Source organism: Pseudophryne corroboree, chromosome 8 (assembly GCF_028390025.1).
Source record: "Pseudophryne corroboree isolate aPseCor3 chromosome 8, aPseCor3.hap2, whole genome shotgun sequence".
Taxonomy (NCBI): domain Eukaryota; kingdom Metazoa; phylum Chordata; class Amphibia; order Anura; family Myobatrachidae; genus Pseudophryne; species Pseudophryne corroboree.
In genome coordinates, this window is record NC_086451.1 from 277,417,464 (window position 1) to 277,438,624 (window position 21,161).

General features: G+C 38.9%; 1 protein-coding gene across 4 annotated transcripts in view; it reads right to left on the reverse strand.

Annotated features, from left to right (window-relative positions):
• The window catches only part of TENM1 (teneurin transmembrane protein 1), a 1,080,468-nt gene that overhangs the window by 394,993 nt on the left and 664,314 nt on the right, over window positions 1–21,161 (reverse strand). For all 4 annotated transcript variants that reach the window (XM_063937256.1, XM_063937254.1, XM_063937255.1 and 1 more), the window contains 3 exons: window positions 16,614–16,813; window positions 15,556–15,766; window positions 9,585–9,686 (listed from right to left, as the gene is read on the reverse strand). In XM_063937256.1, coding sequence (XP_063793326.1) covers window positions 9,585–9,686; window positions 15,556–15,766; window positions 16,614–16,813 — 513 coding nt within the window. The remainder of the gene's footprint in view (window positions 1–9,584; window positions 9,687–15,555; window positions 15,767–16,613; window positions 16,814–21,161) is intronic.

Here is a 21,161-nt window from a genome sequence, read left to right on the forward strand (position 1 = left end):
AAAGTTTCTATCCAGTCCATATTAAAACATGGAATCATTTATACTGAAACATTAGCAAGGAGGGTAGAGAAGTTGAAATCCAATTCTGCTATATCATTTTTCGGGCAGCAGCACTAATGGATAAAAGCAGTTTCCTATATCCCTTAGCAGTCCTTTGTGTAGTCAGTATCATCCAAAATATAGCCCATTCTGCTGAGAATGGAATATAATTTACTAAATGATCCAGAAAGACTTTTCGAACTGAAAGCCAAAATTGACATACAGTAATAATGGGCAGGACCAGAAACAATAGAGGAAATTTACTTGTAGAGTCTGACATTGTAGACAGTTATGTGAAAAAGCCTTTTATATTTTTTAATGTAAGTAGTTTCTGTCCATAAATTTGTAGAAACATTTTATTTTTAACTCAAATTTTAACTGATATCCAATCAATTTATATTAAAAAAAATGTACCCACTGTGAGTGATCATATCTTTTAATCATTTTAGTTATTTGCTTATTTAACATTATCTAGAGCAACAGTCTCTAAGATATGTGAATGAGTATAACACATAGCACTCATTGCCCTTTTATTATGCAAACCAAAACCTTCAATAACTTATGGGCCCTACACACTTGTTGACCCGCCGCCAAGCTGCCCGATGGCCGATACAGCCAGAGGGCAACTCAGAGGCGGGGGGAGAGGTGACGGGGGAAGTGACATTTCTTCACATCCCCCCGTCACCCGGCTCCATAGCAGTGCATGCTAATATGGACGAGATTGTCCATATTGGCCTGCATGCATAAGTGACGGAGTACCAACGATGAACGTGCGCGGGGCCGCACATCGTTCATTGTTGGTGCCTACACACTGAATGATTTGAACGTTCATATCGTTAAGTGTTATCTGCCAGTGTGTAGGGCCCATTAGTGTTTCTTGCAAGATATCCTCAACTGTTAATTTTCTCTTCTGGCTTATCATTTCTTATTCTTTGTAATTAAAACTGTCCTTGTGATTTCACAGAAATCCATTGGGTACATTTATGAAAACTAATGCAGGAGTAACTGCTGTAACCCATAGTAACTAATCACATTCTTACATTTTTCTAGTACAATCTAGAAACTGAAAACAGTTATTTGATTTCCACAGGTTACATCTTAAACTACCTGCAGCCTGCGATTCATCTACCTTATACCCTCTCCTTTCTTTGCTGCCCACTAACTAGAAGTACTGTAAATTGCAAAGAACAACAACATATTAATTAGGCATTTAGATTTGGTCTTTTGTTATGATATTTTAAAAAGACCATTGTATTTTTTTGGGATGCCAGAATATTCTAGCTATGCATTGCTACGTGCCGTATGTACACTGTAAGAAAATACAGTCCTGTGTGCTTGGTCATGAGTCATATGGCAGTCTCAAATGGTATTAACCCATCCGAGCCTGAGGGTTTTCTCATCCTTGTGCTAAGGCCATTTTCTGATGTCAGCCTTTGTCACATTCCAACACCAATATCACTGATTTTTTTGCTGTACCCATACAAATTCTACCTTCTTTTTTTCCAGAAGACTTTGTATTTTATGAAATGATTACTATTAGTCATTTTACACATTCTAACAAGTAATTTTTTTTTTTAAACCAGATGGTCAAAAAAGTATTTGTTTTTTTTAAATTCTAGAAAGGGAAGAAAAAGCAAATCTGTTTCCTTTTTTTGTATTATAAACACCACAAAGAAATACTTTGTGTTTCTTCTTTGGCCAATAATCCACCTTTCCAAAATAGTAAAAAGAAGGGTTCTATGAGCCACTCTCTCGATTTTGTATCCTTACTACAGATGTAGCCACCTTCATCTTGACCGATTCTCCAGCTAGACGGCCGTTTAGCCACGCTAGGGCGATAGCTGAGTTTAATCACAGGCAGACGCGTTGAGGCGATCTAGATACTCAGCATGCATTACACATCTCCACCACTGGGTGGCTAATGCTCCACTAATCCAGTACTTTCGATCGTACAGTATAGCGGCGGATTGATCTACAGCTCTGGCAATTGGTCAGTGACGACTGTAATGTCAATACTGTAGGCGTAACGGGAGGCGGTGGAAAAAGATGGTGACCTACTGTACTGTATGGAGACGCAACTACAGTGATTGTGTAAAAGGAAGAGTGTACAATACTGTACAAAGTATAAACACACAATACAATGTATAAACACCGTGCTTTTAAAATACATGTACAGTAAATGAGCTTCTGAGTTCCCTAAGGCATAATGGGTATGGGCTAGTGGGAGACGATGGGAAAGACTGTGCTTTACAAATGCGAGCGTCTGTGTCCCCTAAGGCATAAACCAACACCAATGGGGAGGGGGCAGGGCGCTGCTTGCTGTACTTTCACACATGAAATTGGGAATCCTCAGCGGGCGTCGTGGGCTAGCGATGAAGGCTCCCACCTCCCACGCTGGGGGTCCAGGGTTCGAGACCGGATGTTTTTGTTTTGTTTATTGTAATAATATACTGTATTATGTTATTTTCATTGTAAGACAGTCAATGGAAGGGTGCACACAAGTTACATATAAATCAGAGTAGATCTGCAGGAGCGATTCTTTACGCTAAATGCAACTACACAGCGGCAATGAGTTGAGCAAAACAGTACTGTAGATTTTCAGCGTTCGTGTATTGCACAGGACCTGAATTCCCTCCCTGTCCACTGCATGATCTGTGCAGGCTCCCAGGGGGGAAGGGCGATGGGGGTAGGGGGAGGCGATGGGATATACCGTGGCTTTGAAATGCAATTATATGAGCGTCCGAGTCCCCTACAGCATAAACCATCACCAATGGGAAGGAAGTGCCAGCCTTTTTTTTTTGTTTATGTGTTCCCGTGACATTCACTTTAATATTTTTTTTTGTCTCTAATACTGTGCATCCAATGGAAGGATGCACACAAGTTTCACATAAATCAGAGTAGATCTGCAGGAGCGATTCTTTACGCTAAATGCCACTACCCAGCGGCAATGAGTAGAAATGAGTGTATTCTGAGTGAGCAAAACAGTATTGTAGGCTCCCAGGGGGGAAGGGCGATGGGGGTAGGGGGAGACAATGGGAAAGACTGTGTTTTACAAATGCGAGCGTCCGTGTCCCCTAAGGCATAAACCAACACCAATGGGGAGGGGGCAGGGCGCTGCTTGCTGTACTTTCACACATGAAATTGGGAATCCTCAGCGGGCGTCGTGGGCTAGCGATGAAGGCTCCCACCTCCCACGCTGGGGGTCCAGGGTTCGAGACCGGAAGTTTTTTTTATTTATTTTTTTATATTGTAATAATATACTGTATTATGTTATTTTCATTGTAAGACAGTTTATGGAAGGGTGCACACAAGTTACATATAAATCAGAGTAGATCTGCAGGAGCGATTCTTTACGCTAAATGCAACTACACAGCGGCAATGAGTTGAGCAAAACAGTACTGTAGATTTTCAGCGTTCGTGTATTGCACAGGACCTGAATTCCCTCCCTGTCCACTGCATGATATGTGCAGGCTCCCAGGGGGGAAGGGCGATGGGGGTAGGGGGAGACGATGGGAAATACCGTGGCTTTGAAATGCAATTATATGAGCGTCCGAGTCCCCTACAGCATAAACCATCACCAATGGGAAGGAAGTGCCAGCCTTTTTTTTTTGTTTATGTGTTCCCGTGACATTCACTTTAATATTTTTTTTTTGTCTCTAATACTGTGCATCCAATGGAAGGATGCACACATGTTTCACATAAATCAGAGTAGATCTGCAGGAGCGATTCTTTACGCTAAATGCCACTACCCAGCGGCAATGAGTAGAATTGAGTGTATTCTGAGTGAGCAAAACAGTATTGTAGGCTCCCAGGGGGGAAGGGCGATGGGGGTAGGGGGAGACGATGGGAAAGACTGTGCTTTACAAATGCGAGCGTCTGTGTCCCCTAAGGCATAAACCAACACCAATGGGGAGGGGTCAGGGCGCTGCTTGCTGTACTTTCACACATGAAATTGGGAATCCTCAGCGGGCATTGCTGAATGCGTGGAACGCACGACGTCTGAGACGCACGACAGCTTATTGTGACAGAACTTACCTACTGTAACTCCACCCATAGTCGTGGTATATTTTAGATTGCCTAATGAGACACTCCTGCAGCATTGCCAATGATTCATGTAAAACCTGTGTGCAAACAGTATCTCTATGGAATGCAAAGTACTGTACTGTACCGTATTACCAGAGCCGTCCCTAACCAACATGATGCCCTAGGCTACATTTCGGCTGATGCCCTCTTGCACAGATGCTAGTTCAGCCTATAACCCTGCACCCCTTTCCCAGCACCATCACCCATTTTGGCGCTCCTACCCCCTATAATTTAAATACTGTAGAAACAATGTGCACATTTAGTGCCAGCCCAAAACAGTGCAAGTTCTTGCTGGGAAGGGGCATGGTAACACAATAATACCCCCAGATGAAATGACACAACACAGTACTGCAACTTTATTCACATTATATCATGCAGTAGTGTCTCTTATTCTTGTTACAGTACATCATATGATAGTACCACATTACTCCTAACAGTATTGCCCCTTATTCACATTACACCCCACCACATTGATCTTTATTTACATTAGACCACAGGTTCTCAAACTCAGTCCTCAGGACCCCACACAGTGCATGTTTTGCAGGTCTCACAGAATCACAAGTGAAATAATTAGCTCCACCTAATGTATGGACCTTTTAAAATGTGTCAGTGAGTAATTAATACAGTACACCTGTGAACTTACCTGGAAAACATGCACTGTGTGGGGTCCTGAGGACCGAGTTTGAGAACCACTGCATTAGACCATGCAGTAGTGCCCTTTCCATATGTTACGCCAGAAAATATTGTAGCACACCTTATACACATAATGCTGCACATTAGTAATGCATTTCATATTTACATTTTCAGATTTCATTTCATAGAGCCGCAGTCACACACAGAATATAGGCATGTACTGTAGCATCTCATGTTATTCAGCAGAAGCTGATTATTCCTGTTTGGCTAGTTTGCCACCTCTGTATATTACAATAGAAAAAAATAATAGTGTCAGTGAAAAAAACACCTCATGACAGATACTGTACACAAGCTTATGTCACATGGTATATGCAATTGCGGTCGAATTCCGGCTGTGGGGGTTCAGGGGCGACGGCCATTTTGACAGTGTGCTATGCGATCAAGTCCGGTGTACCACAATGATAGACCTCGCTTATCCCTATCGCTTTGGCGAGGGGATTGTGACGCTTCTTCAGCATTGCCCCGTAGCCTTCAAGACTACTGCTACTGTATCTCTCACTCCACTACTATCTCTCACTCCATCTCCGAGCACTGGCTGCCACGTAGTGGGGGTTCAGGGGCAACGGCCATTTTGACAGTGTGCTATGCGATCAAGTCCGGTGTACCACAATGATAGACCTCGCTTATCCCTATCGCTTTGGCGAGGGGATTGTGACGCTTCTTCAGCATTGCCCGTAGCCTTCAAGACTACTGCTACTGTATCTTTCACTCCACTACTACCTCTCACTCCATCTCCGAGCGCTTGCTGCCACGTAGTGGGGGTTCAGGGGCGACGGCCATTTTGACATTGTGCTATGCGATCAAGTCTGGTGTACCGTAATGTGCATAGACCTCACTTATTCCTATCGCCCCTATGTATTTTAGCGAGGGGATTGTGACGCACCTTCAGCACTGCCCCGTTGTCCGCAAAATCTATGTCATCACTCGCTCTATAGCTGAGAGCCTCCATGGAGTCACAGGCAGTAGCCATTTCAATTGAGTCTGCCCTGCTACAGAATTGTATGTGTACCGTATGGTGCATAGAACCTTAACAGTACATCTGCTGCAGCTTTGCCCTGGTTTATGTGATTAAAAAAAATTATAAAGTGTCTGGAAAAAACTAACATGCGTTCGTACTGTTCTTTAGGAATCGAACACGGGACTCTGAGTATACTGTAGGAAGCGGAACACTTCACCACTTCGCCGCAGACAGATGAATAAATCCATTAGTTTTGATTAAGACAAATGGCTACGGGATTAGGATGCTAACATACTGTACAATATTCCTAATATCATTAGGCAATAATGAACTTCTAACACGTCCATTTGCGTCAGTGTACACTACTGGTTTTAGGTTGCACTAGTAAAGTAGTCCTTACTATACAGTACTGTACAGTATTTCAGTATTATATTTTACGGGAGCCCACACGCATGCGCAGTGGTGATTGTAAAAAGCGACATCTGGTGGATGATCGCAGGTATTACACGTACAGGTAACGCCAAACGTCAAATGTCTGTCTCCGTGCGATTAGATAGCCTCTCTGTGACTAGGCGCGCCTCGCTACGCCCCAGTACGCTGCGTATGCTCGAATGGGACAAACGCCTCAGCCACTCAAGATAAAGGTGGCTACATCTGTATGTGTAGGAAGAATGTGGTAGCCTAAGTATTGCGCCTACCATTTTATAAACTAGACAACCTACTGCAATAAACGAGGGACTTCTTTTGTATTTGACACATGATGGGTGAGATATTGTTTTATATGCCCTCATCTGTGGAAAATGTCATTTTTTGTGTACTGTTTCATTTACTGCTAAGGGTCACATCATTTGTAAGATGAGACTCCCTACTTTCAAGACAGTGTGTACGTGAAGGCTAGTATGGTGGGCTAGTGTGGCACATCTATGGAAAAATTTTTTTTCCATAGTGCTGGGTGATATTGTCTGGTGAGCTAAGAGGGCCACATCATTGAAAAAAAAGGACTCCCCTATTTCATATGAGTGTGACTTCACATTGGTGTAATTATGGCCATGATAGGGCATGTAGTGCCTTTGCACCCATGTACAGATAATGTTTTCTGTAGCACAGGGTATCACAGGTGACCACCAAACAATAGCTACCAGTGTCAACATAATTTGAAACAGTGGACTCCCCTCTTTCAAATATGTGTGCAGAAAAAAGTGTGGTTATGGGGGATGAGAGTGGACTTAGAGTAGTCCTTTTTCACTCCACATAAGGAAAACATACATGTTCCATTGCGCAGTATAACATTGTCTTGTGATCATAGGCAATCACCAGACAATAAGTAATAAGGAAGACACATATTTTGAAAGAGAGTGATTAGTGCCGGTGAGAGGAAATTAAGGGTAAGGTGAGCATTTTTCTGTAGATGAGTGGGACTCGTCATCTGCTGTGTTAAGGTACTGTATATGGTTGGCGAGGCCCATTCTGCAGCAAAAGGATTAAAATGTACGTGTTAGAGATTTTAGACCATTAGCTCCACTGTGGCAGGGACTAAGGTGAATGATAAGTACTCTGTGTAAACCTTTGTGTAATATGTACAGCAAGAAATATATATATATATATATATATAAACTGTTAAAGAATAAACCATTAATAATGGATTCTTTTTACCCCATACAGGCATATTTTTTTTGTGTAACTTTTCTATTAAATAAATTTTTAGGCTCAACAATACTGATAGTAGCCTGTTGTGACCAAGATGTAATCATGTGAGCAGCAGTCGCGATCCTGCTGGTCACTAGACCGACTCTGGAATCCATATCTCTTGCCAGCTTGACAGTTGGCATGCCAACTAACATGGACTATTCCGACTCGTGGACGTCCACGACACCCATACAGTGGGAATAGAAGGTGTGGCGAGCACAGCTCCCTTGAGATTTCCCTCCCACCGGCATTCCAGAATCCTGGGGTTGGTATGGTGACCTCCGTTATCCCAAACACTGATCTCCCGATACCAACCTGTTGTGAACATACAGTTGCATTTTCCCTGTGACATATTTCTTTATTTTTGTATGAATGGTATAAAAAGTCTACTAATGATTGATTTACCCACCTTTCTTTATTCGCTACACAACACCAAAATAAAAACAGAAACTCATTGTACTGTAATGCTGTAATCTGTCCATCAGCTATTTTCTTTAAAATACATTAAAACATGTTAATTCACCAGCCATGTTTCATATATATACAAACTTTATCCATCAATTTCAATGGTGTTTCCAGCATGTGTGCTACATGTAGAAACCAGAGTAAAATAAATGCACTCATTGAAAACAATGGGAGACACCCGGGAATAAAATGATTAATTAAAACATATGCAGGGTGCCCTCCAAGACTGGTTTCCATAAAAAATTTAGTTTATGTCATAGTTTAAACAAGTCACAGACTAGTGAGTGCAGGGCAGTGAATTTCCCTATGGCAGACTACCAGCTTTGTACTGAATGCATTATTTTTCTGCCATGATCCTTAGAAATGGGGGAAAACAAAGTAAATATATAAAAAAATAATTCAAAATAATACAGCTTTTCATAATTCTGTCCGGGAACTGAATTTCCCCATAAGCAAAACCAATCAGAAGAGTAGCACGCCAATTTAATGCCACCATGTCCAGGCTTTCAGCTGCTTGGGATGGTTGTATATTTGAGCAGTGCAAGTGCTGTTAACACATTTGAAATAATATGGATATAAATTAATGGTAAAATCTCCATACACACATGGAGGCGTGTTCCCCATCTCACTTGTCTCTCTGGATGTGATGCAATATCAAGTGTTTAAAGCCAGTGAAAACATTTAAGCCAATTCCTAAAGCAATTTACGAAGCAATTCCTTTATAAATTACTTTTCTGCTGTACTTAACACTAAGATATGGGACATTTTGCAAATGTCTGGTAATTTGTTTAGTGCAGTCTGATAAACTACTAATTTATAGGTTGATTCCCTGTCAAAAGATTTGTCAGTAGTAAATCTACCTGAAAAAGTGTAAGCTGGACTATTAGAACTTGTTTCATGCCAAAATCCCAGGTCTGAGCTGACCTGGGATAATGAAAACAGTTCCAACACATGTTGATATATTTTGTCACACCAATGCAGGTACCTGAGAAAAAAGCCAGGCCACGTCTACAAATGTTTTGTTTCCCGACCCTGGTCATGATCACTTTTTTCTCAAATCCATGCTTCAATGTGAAAAGGGTATTAAGAAAGGAGCTCACTGAGCCCCTTTCATGCCACAGCTCAGGCTCAGGAATAATACTGGTAATAACCAGGATTGCGGACCGGGCATGCATATCTCAGGTTGACCTTTTTCCACCCAGGGTTTACCCAGCATCTTTCAGGATAAAGACTTGGTGTGAAAGAGGTATAATAGTGTCTACGGGGTTCACGGTTCCTTTCATAAGGTTGTATAAATGACATTTCTTCATGCTGATAGGCTGTCTTATTTACATTCCATGCATGTAACCTATCTGTTGACAATCTCAGTCCTCCTGGTATTGTGCCTTTAGAGTGCCATAGTGGCTGAAATACCAAACTACATTTTTTGAGGCAGCAGAAGATGTGGAGAGCCAGACTATTAGCAACAAAACATTCTGAGTTAACTATTTTCAAATAAATTAAACTATGCACTTCTAAGCCTGTAAAAAATACAGCAAGATACATTTTATTCAACTTATTCTAAACTCTATATGAATGTAAAGAGCAGAATATGTACCATAGATCCAGTGAGTAGAAAATACAGAGAAATGTAAATAATATGATAATCTGTGATCTTTACCTCTGGAGCAGTCCGGTCCCAGGAATCCGGGAAAGCAGTGACAATGGCCAGATATGCATTCTCCATTCCCATTGCAATTGGTTGAGCAATCATCCATCATTTCTATGAGTGAATAAAATGACATAAAGTAGACTAAGTTACCGTTTGGATTCAGCTGTAAAGGTAATGTGGTATGAGTGGCTCAATTGCAGAGAAATTGCTGCATATTTCCTTTTGCAGTAAAAATAATTATAGTAGCTGTTATACACAGAACTTAAATAAGTATTTCAGCATATAGATTTTTTTTCTTGGATGAATACAATTGTCAGAAAATCAGTGACATTACAGAAAAATGATTCAGTATAAAGTATGTAAGACTGAACAAATAAATGACCAAATAGACTTCTCTATCTAAGATTAAAATACAGTTATCCTGTCAGCTTCTCAGGTTCGACACATGGTTAAATAGATAATATGTACGTGGGAGTCTTGAAAACTTTAATGCTGTCAATACATCACAAGCACAATGCCAGCATTTGCAGGACTTTGGTAGATCTAAAATGCATGGAGAAAACACTGGGCTTGATGAATACGGAATAAATGGAGGTGACATTTCATTTAGATTTACCGGTGGATAGAGACTAATTCCTCATATATCATGCTGCACATTTACCTGATATCATTTATAAGTAAAGATGCTATCTAAATTATCCTTTTGACATTGTAATCAGTTTTGCTGGGATGAAAGCAATAGCTCACTGATATGTGACAATCCCTTGTTTTCTTAGCTATAACTAACATATGCTCATAATTTAAACATGGTGTTGTAAAAAAATATAGACTTACCATTATGGTAAACATAGCGTATAAACAAGTTTAGAACTCACACATGAGTGATACTTATGAACTTATGGTACATTCAATCTGAGCTGCATTCTCCTCTAGATTAATGCAGAGAAGTTGCTTTCAGATAGGGATCAATGGTACAGGTACTCAACATTCCCGGGATGTAATGAAGTCTGAGTTCAGCGGACGTGCGGCATGCTGGCTGAACTTGGATGTTTTATTAAAGGGGCAATAATTTTCATGGCTAAACCATGCCTTGTACATGATTGCCCCTTTACAAAAAAAGTCAGCGCTCGCCCTGCTGCCGGCATACTGACAGCTGGGATGCCATTGTCGGTATACTGACGGCTGGCATCCCGGCTGTCAGTAAATCATACTAATCCCATTTAAAATATACATTGTACATTTATGGACTCATTTAAAGTTAGATTTTATTATAGAAATTATGCATTTCTATACTTTGCTTGTTGTCCGTATACAGATTTGTTCACATCTTACTCTTATGAAACTCTATATGGAAATGCAACTGATGTAGACATTGACAAAAACAAATACAGTATGTGCTTATCAGGAGACATATCACTTACAGGAAATCGACCCCTGGTGCAAAATAGGCATCGATGATGATGATGACAGTTACTTATAATTGGCTGACTGCAGCTAGACCCCTCCCATTGTTTTATAAATCACTATTGTGGCTGCTCTAGTAGATGAAGATGTGGCCATCCATTCACAAATCTCTATTTATGTTTATATTTGCACTGCAGCAGTTATCGTATTGCCATTCGATTTAAAGGTAAAGACAATAGGTGTTTCTATTTAAAATGTTTATTCAAATTGTACATTTATTTTGCCTTTGCATTTAATATTATTTTGAATATCAAATGTGCCTTTCGTGTTTATTAATAACACTACCCAGACACTACAGTATTATATTATATTCAAATCGAGTAATGTGATTTTGTCACTTACTACTAACACTGTGAAGACACAGCTTTTTAGTTTTAAAGTGTATGTTGGGCTAAGTTAATATAGTTAAGGTTAGCAGCTACGATAATTAATTGGCATTAAACATAAATAATGGAGAAGCGCTTGTAACTAAAATATGCGTGAATGCTCATACCTGTAAAAAATGTAATTAAAAAGTTGTAATTAGTATAATGTTGACAGCTCTTTTGAGTGAAAATTTTGATGGAGTATTGTGTAGGAGTACTGCGGGTTCTGATATAAAGTCTGGGTATTTCTCACCAGTACCTGCTATCCCCTACCTTATATCCACCTCAGCAGCTTGTGGTAACATCCAACTTGGTCCCCTCCGTGTGCGGCTGTGGCATAAACTTGTGGCATAAACCAGGTGAATATGTTACTGTTGCAAAGCTGTATGTATCTGGAAGTGCATCTGGTTCACTATACTCACAGAAGTGTATCATTTACTGTATTTCAAGTTTGACACATCTAACACCTGTGTATTTGACATACAATTAATCCAACTTCACATGAGCATCTTCACTCAACATTAATGGTATAAAAAGTTTACTAATGATTGATGTTCCCACATAAAAACAGAAATTTATTGTCCATGATGTAATCTGTCTAACAGCTAATTTATTCTAAAAATACATTAAAAATATGTGAATTCACTAGCCATGTTTAAAAAATCTCTGAACTTTTTCAAATTCATTTCAATGGTGTTTCCAACTTTCCAGAAACCAGATTTAAATTAATGGATTCATTAAAATGAGTGAGAGACACCCCAGGAATAAAAATATTAAGGCTTCCCTACAAAACTGATTTCCACTAAAAAATGGAGTATATGCCATAGTTTAAACCAGTCACAAACTGATGTGTCGCTCAGGGTAAATATATACTCAGATATTTAAATTCATTTATCAAAGTATATTTAATGATTTTAAAAAAACACATGTAAAAAACATATGTGATCCTAAAATAATGAGTTCCTAAAATGACAATTTCACCCACTATGGTATGGTGTGTATCACACAGTCCAGTAAGTTTTACAACCTGTTTCCCTTGGTGCTGCCGGTTTCAAGAAGACTCAGTGCTTGTATCACATATGGTGCTGTTGGATGTCCAAGGGTGATCACCCAGTGATGAGAATGTTGTGCCTGGTGCAGGAGGACTTTACACATGCAAGTTTGTGCTCACCACTCGAGATAAAACTTCCCAAAAGGCCTGTTGGTAGTATTGAGCCGGGATCCTCACATCACTTGTGGTCTTTGTCCTTTCTGGCATTGGTTTCTCATTAATTTAAACAGGTTCTTGGTTAACCACTCAGTGCACCTTCACATGGGACTGTTCCGGAGCTGGTTCAGGTTGTGTGATACCCTGCGGGTGAATGGGGTATACACCCAACGCATTTCGCTGCTCTCTGTGGCAGCTTTTTCAAGGTGATACTACTGTGTCCAAATGGACATATTTATACCCCTTTTCATTAACATCTAATTAGTTAATAATTAGCTCATTAACAATTTTAAGAACTATACATCAAATCTACATAGCAGGAGGCAGACCTATATATATATATATTAATTAATTTCATATTTAGTTTTACAATCACATATAATAAACAGCATCATTTTTATTACCTTCTTTAATTTATTCAAATTCGTCCAAAGTCTGGTATTTCCGGACACGTGACAGACCTTGCAATCACATGATTGTGTATTCTACATCCCCCATTGGGCATAAGTATCACATGGGACAAGTTACCCAATTGGGTACTAGGGAAGCCGGTCACGTGATCTGCATCATACGAGCTTCCGGATGCATCATGTGCTTATATCATGATCATGTGCTCACCCCTATTTCCTTTATACTTTCTTATCACCTGATGTATACTGACCAATATGGTGTTAGATATAGCTCTATGTCAGTATTCATTATTTTCATATACATGTTTTTTACATGTGTTTTTTAAAATCATTAAATATACATTGATAAATAAATTTAAATATTTGAGTATATATTTACCCTGAGCGCTGCTTTTTATTGTTTTATTGTGTATGCTGGAGACTGACTATCTCCATCAATAGCTGCTTAGTAGAAGCATACCATTTCAGCACCTGTTATACCTATTGGTAAACCCTACTCTGCAAACAAACTGATGTGTGCAGGGTAGTGGATTCTCCCTCAGCAGACTACCAACTTTTCATAATCCCATCACTAAATGATCAGAGAGGTGAATCCCTTCATAACCAACAGCCAATCAGAAGAGAAGATTGAGCTCTGTCTTCTGTAGTGTTATCAAACAAAATGGCCTTTTATCCTCCATTTTATATATATATATATATATGAATAAACTTGTTGTAGACTCCGGCACTCCTAAACTGGCCACATGTAACTTGCTCTGGTGCCTTCCACCCGGGGGGGCTGCCCCAGCATAGACGTGAAACAAATGAGGCGGCACTCCAAGACTGGTGAACAAATAATCCTTGTATTGGCAAAGGTTAACGTTTCGGGGACGTGCTCCCCTTCCTCAGAACAACTTGAAAACTGTGACAGAAAACACTTATATATGAATAAACACAAATTCCCAAGTGCGCTATAGTGGAATGTAATTACACAGTTCTTCCAGTGTTATTTTCGTCGGAATGTAGACTGGAGGGTATTTAAATCTGGGGACCTGTAACAGACACCCCTCACCAAATAGTCACCCAAACAAGAGGCCAACAGGCCAATTAGTAAAAAATAATTTTAATAACATATACACAGTTCAAAGTATAAATTTGTGTCAATGTATATTGTGTATATATATATATATATATATATATATATATACCTGTATGTCTTTTGTCTGTCTGCTGTGAGGGAGAACACTGGTAGTCCCATAATAAAGTACTGTGTCTGCGGTAAACTGAAAGCATAAACTCCTCCACTGTTACTGCACATGCCTAGGAGATGTGCTTGCAAATGCCAGGAATATGTTTTTTCCCACAGCCTTGTGCTCTGTATTGGGTTACTTAAGGTAGAGTTTTTTGCCCTGTCAAATCAGTCTCGTCATGGGCTGTCTGCAGCAGTGCTAGTAGTTTGTGAAGTTATATTTCAGCTTGTGAGAATCAAGATATCATTATTGCATGTTACCAATAAATTGTCACTTGCTTGGACTACTGTGTTAAGTCTCCATCATTAACTCTGTGTATCTCTGAAACTGCTTCCACTGGGAACAGTTTCTCTATAGCATAGGACCTTGTACTCTTGGGTGTATATTTGCTAAAGGTTGATTTGATTTTCGTTGATGAAAATAACTCTTATATGATATTATGCTTCCAGGACTAAAAACACATTTACTAACATTTTAAAATGAATATCATCTGTTAGTAAATGTGTGTTTCAGCCCCTGAAACCCAACATTGATGGGATCTTTACTCATTATGCCTTAACATGAGCTCCCAAATGTATTTAATATGCATGTAAAAATATATTTTGCATGTTTTTATATACAGATAAATGATATATATTTGACTGCTTTTATGTATGTGTATACACAAGAGCTACTACTGTATAAAGTTGTTACAGGAACCAATGACTGGGAGTTGTATATAAAATATCAGCTATATATATATAGTTCTATTTTAATAAATGAGGTGTACTTACTGGTAGTGTTAGAGATTTTTAATGTGCTTAAACTTAGAATAGCAATGAGAAATTATGCATTGTGGAGAAGAAAAACTAAATTTTTAATCAAATTATTTGTGTGTAGCACAATTAATTTTCAGTCTACAGTACAGTACCATTTTACCGACACCACCAAAGCGGTGTGAAGAGAACTGCGGAGAGAAGCTGACTGAGTCTGTAAAGCTTATTATTTGACAGGTACAATACAAAATTAAGGGTGTAAAAAATTAATTGATGGTAGTAGTAATACACTAGCAGAAAACTGAAGTGAGAAACTATTCATCTAGTACTGTATATCATTATCGGTTTCACTAAAGGGGAAGCCTTCATTTGCAGACTAACACATTTTATAGATAATTTTAATTTTAGCCAGAGAACACAAACATACAGTAATTGTTTTAACAGTGCAGCACTGAATTTGTTACTCCTGCAAAATAATACGTTTTGATATGTTCATATTGTAGATCAAAAATTGTTCTGTGCGGATCACTCAAAAGACATGAATCCTCACCTATTGCAGTTGTTAATGCAAAGACTTGTTCCATCTTCTTTCCGTCATTGTAAAACGCTAAGTGCCATGCACCTTGATCCATATACTCAATGAAGCCTGTCTCTTGTAAAGATGCCAGAATTAGACTCCGAGGTGCGTGCTGCGGGCTTTCTGCATTTTTTGGTTCTTGCTTTATTAAATGCTTTCCATCCATCAACTTTACAAAATCAAACTGTGTGAAGATCAAGGACAAATCACATCTGATTACGCTGATTATTGGGTACATCTGACATTTTCAGTGTTTTGGACTGGAGACGTTACAGACAAACAAAAAGCAATTTTTTTCATTCTATAATAACACAACAGGAAATAGCAGTGTTCTAACTGGCTGCACTTCTATTTCATAAACTTAAATGGATCACTGAATAACAATCCACAGTAAATACATCTAATGGGAATGCTTTCATTAGGCTATACTGTAGTTGAGAGGTTTGTTTTTTCCCTTTTTTCAAGGCTTAGTAAAATACACAGTATGCAAGAAATTATTCTTCATAGAAAAACTTACAGGTGTGTGCTCATAGAATGTTCTTCCTTACGCAATATGGCGCAAGACACTTGGTGCGACTGAGATGCTCTGAGAAGAGTAGCGTACCATATTTTTATTTACATTTTGCCTCATATTCACATAGTAGTTGCAGCAAAAAGCCACTCACAGTGTACTAGAGCTGCTAGGCGGTGACATTAAATGCACAGGAATTAGTTTTACACAGGAAAAAAGTCGTAGATAGAACTCAATGGAATTTGGCGTGAGGATACAAATTTACAAATTTAGCTCTCCCTTGCTTTGGAGATATAACACTGACACTCATACATAAAAAAAATGACACTTTCACCTAATTCATTTATTTATTCGTTCCACCTAAAAAAATTTATTTTCTATATAATAGTCTAAATTGTCATAAATAGAGTTTTATTTTTGTTTTTTTTTAAAGCACTTTCAGTAATGTTATCCCTTCCACAATATGTCTCCTAATATTTTTGATGGTAACTAGAGGTGCAGAGGAATGCATATTAAATACCTGTGTGTGCGTCGGTGGGATATTTCTTCTGCCATATATACCAAGAAGGGAGTCTTTTGAAAATGAAACATTAAATTTTAAATACATTGGATGATGTATAGTAATTTGGAAACGCCAGAATAACCCAGGAGGGATGGTCTGCACAATCTGCTTCCCGATTTCCACCTCTCCAGAATCTATTGCTCTTCCTCTTTGATATACTGCAGGCAAAAACACCAAAACAAACAGTTGACAATACATACAACTACTCTATATTTCTGCAAACGACATAGCAAGGCATTTTTTTTACATGTACATTAGTAGAATTTAAGTTTACATATGGTGAAGTTATGAGTGAAATGGAGAGGATGAAGATGTAATCACTCTAGTGGTTATTAAACTGCTGACTGCAGAATTTTAGTTCAAAATGCTCAATACAAATGCTCTCCAATATATTAAAATACATTGTATTTTTGTACATCCTACCACACAGGGGTCTATAATGACTCATTATAAACTGAGAGATTGACATGATTTAACTGCAGTAAAACATTATGGAGTGATTCTATTCAAAGAAACAGCTAAGAAGTGCCAGAGAAAGGGTAAGAACATCAGCACCTTGCAGCTACCAACATTTTGTCTCACACACAATTGAGGCATGCAGGAACATATGTGCTGGTGGCCTACCTATGGGGATGTGCACAGTTGAACATTATGACTAAACACAGCAACTGCATATTCCAGATCATTTAATTACCCTCTATAAATACTTATCATAAGTGCAATGGACATTGGAAGAGCGCTGTTATTAAAACCACCCTAAAGACTAGCAGCACATTTGGATAGGAGTGATAACATGTCAGTTTACAAAGCATTACCTTTTTAGGGGCAATTTGGCCTGCAAAGATGTTTCGTGTATGCAATTACATAAAATATCACAAATATGTATAGGGAAATGAAGGCACATACTGTATTTAAAAATATGACAAAAAAACAACACATTAGACAACAGAATACTAAAAAGTGATTTTTACTCTAAAAATAGCTTTCTAAACAAGATTTATTTATTTTTTATAAAATGCACCTCTTTCTGACTAAGTGGGACCTCCTATTGTAGTTCCCACTGCTAAACTGGACAATGGCCAATTTTTCATGAATGCAAATGAATGCATTGGGTCACTACAGTGCTCAGACATAGAAGACTGGATAACATGACAGCCCAACCAATCAGATATTGTACCTGGGGAACAAAACATTAATAGACCAAAGCAGGAATGAACACAGCTGTAACAAGTTTAGATCACATAGTTATAAAAGTGCAGCTCCCTAAAGTCACTCTATTACTTTTTCTGTGTATATCTATATATAAATGCGAAAAGCCCTCACTCACTCACTCACTCACTCACTCACTCACTCACTCGCTCACTCACTCAGTTGAATAAACTACAAAACTACAAAAATGGTCCTGTCACTTTTTACCATATCTGCTACGAGCGCTCTTCGGGTAACACCAAAGACCATGGTTGGAATATTTACTTACATTAATACGTCTCAAATTTATATCTCTATAGATTTACCAGATTTTTAATACTCATTTATATTTACAACCATGAAAAAAAGAAACTCCCATGCGAAGAACTGGTAGAACAGCTAGTGGGGGTCATTCCGAGTTGTTCGCTCGCTAGCTGATTTTAGCAGCATTGCACACGCTAGGCCGCCGCCCTCTGGGAGTGAATCTTAGCATAGCAGAATTGCGAACGAAAGATTAGCAGAATTGCGAATAGAAAATTCTTAGCAGTTTCTGAGTAGCTCGAGATCAGCTCAGGCCGTTTCGTTCCTGGTTTGACGTCACAAACACGCCCTGCGTTCGGCCAGCCACTCCGCCGTTTCTCCAGACACTCCCGCATTTTTCCCTGACACGCCTGCGTTTTATAGCCAACGCTGGGAAAATGCTGAGTTTCCACCCAGAAATGCCCTTTTCCTGTCAATCATTTACCGAACACCAATGCGACTGAAATGCGCCGCAGAAGCCACAGTAAAACAGCTAAGTTTTTAGTAAAATAACTAATTGCATGCGCTCTGCATACCTTGCGCATGCGCAGTTAGTGACTAATCGCAGTATAGCGAAAATCGGCAACGAGCGAACAACTCGGAATGACCCCCAGTGTCTAATAAAACATCTAAACAAAGTGCTCCCTTTCATTATAATAATCCTATTGCAGTATTTATTCCCAGAGCCATAATCAGATTAAAGGGGGACACTATACCCCAGACCCCCCCATCAGCCCCCCTCCTGGCCGGAGCATACTAACATCAATAGCTCTCCCTCTTGTGCAGCAGCAGAACCAGGCAGCCAGAATATGAACAGTACAGTATGCAGTGCAGGCAGAGACATAGAAGTATTAGGTTTCACAGAAAGAGAGAGACACAAACACAATGTCCTCCTCCAGAGGCTGCTGCTATTCTCGTATGTGACAAAATAAATTATAGATTTTATTTTTCTATGTGTATTTTAAGGTTGTTTAATCTGTCTTTGTTCCACTACAAGAAAACTCTATAAAATAGTTGTCTTTCAATTAGGTGGAGCAATAAACACTAACAAGGCATTATTAAACTATTAGTTTAAATCTATTATACACCATTGTTTTAAATTTAATATGCACCACTCCTTCCCTTAGGCCCCCCTGTTTTAAGTACCTTGGGCCCCACTTTGATTAATCCAGCCCTGAACCTGTATATATGACAAATACCTCCCCCCCCCCCCACACACACTAGTGTTCTGGTGGGAGAAGGGTATGATATAATTGGTGTACATAAGAGGACAAAACATAAGCAAGTATGAGACATTCAATCTGTCTCAAAAGCATGTTATATACATCTAAGAAACATATCCAAAATACAACCATATCTTACACAAGATACCGCAAACACTCTAATCCATGCACTCATTAAAGTACTCAAAGAATACTTTTACCTACATACAAGGCTATTAACCAAACTGCACCAACATACATCTCTTCGCTTATCCCAAAATATCTCCCTACCCAACGTCCCCGCTCTGCACAAGATCTGCGTCTCTCATCCACACACATTTCTGCTTCCCACTCAAAATGACAGGAATTTTTCAAGGCTGCACCCACCCTGTGGAATGCCTTCCCATGCACAATAAGACTCACTTCTAGTCTCCAAACCTTCAAGCATTCCCTGAATACTCACCTCTTCAGACAAGCTTATCAAATTCCTGCCCCACCCACAAAACCTTCAATGCCTCCCTGTCTAATTACATCCCCTCTGTACAGAGCACACCTAACCTCACATATTTTGTCTTTCTTCACTTTCACACCCTACTGATGCTTGGTCAACATTGCTTGGTGATCATATAATACAGCCCATTAAGAACCTAGCAAGCTGGTGGATCATTATGCAATAGGTAGCAACTATCCTTGTGTATCAATGCCTGTTTCCCTATAGATTGTAAGCGTGCGAGCAGGGCCTTCCTACCTCTATGTCTGTCCATTTTTACCCAGTTTTGCTCTATAGCTGTTGTTCTAATTGTAAAGCACAACGAAATATGCTACGCTATATAAAATATAGTAAATGAGGTAGACACAACTCCATATACTTGCTCTTGGTCTGCATATAAGATGATGTGCTGTAACTCACATATGCTCTCCTTTGTGCTAAGATTGTGTTTCCTTAATCCACTACATACTTCAGCAAATCATGCCTTTATAATTAGAGATGAATAAAAAAGCAGTGACTCCATCACATAGGTGGATTCTGTGACTGTTAAGTGACACTGAATTTATCGCAATTGTTTTCAGCTGCTATGCTAAACCATCATGCACTGTGAAGTGAATACATTTCACACATGGTTTTATATATAAGCCTTTGTTTTCGAAATCATGCTTTTAATTATCACATTGCCGTAAATTGTTCCAAAAGTCGTAATATCTCACTTGCAACTTTTGTTGGATGTATAAAAAGCCAGCAAAGGTTTTCCCTCACACATCACAAAACTGAAAAATGGGCAAGTGGAAAGCAGTAGCACAATGGCATATTCCATGTATGTATCTTTAGACCATTGCTCAGAGCCCTTTTGTATCTTCAGTCATTTTTTAGGGCTGCTGAAAAAGTTTAAAAGATTTCATGAAGCAATAGGAGTAAGTTCTACAGTGTTTTAATCTGTTCTGTATTAAATATTAAGGAATCAAGCAATGTCTTGCTGAGCTTTGCAGTGAATGAGCAAGCAGGGTTCTATAATCCATAGTGCCGTTAATGTCAAGCACTAAATATACAGATTATACATAAATATTTTACACAGTGATTAGATTTAACTATTTGCATTATATATCAGCTCAATTTATCTATTTTTTAAATACTGTAGGGACTTTGTGTCATTAAGTGGAGCATATTGAAAAAGGTAATTCAATATAAAACATACTGTAATGTAGGATGAGAAACAACTTGCTCTATATATCTTTTTGTGTTTTAATGTATTATATCTGTACTTTATTGTAACTGGCTGTTAGTCTCTCTTCCTATTCCCCTTTGTAATGCAGCAGCAAC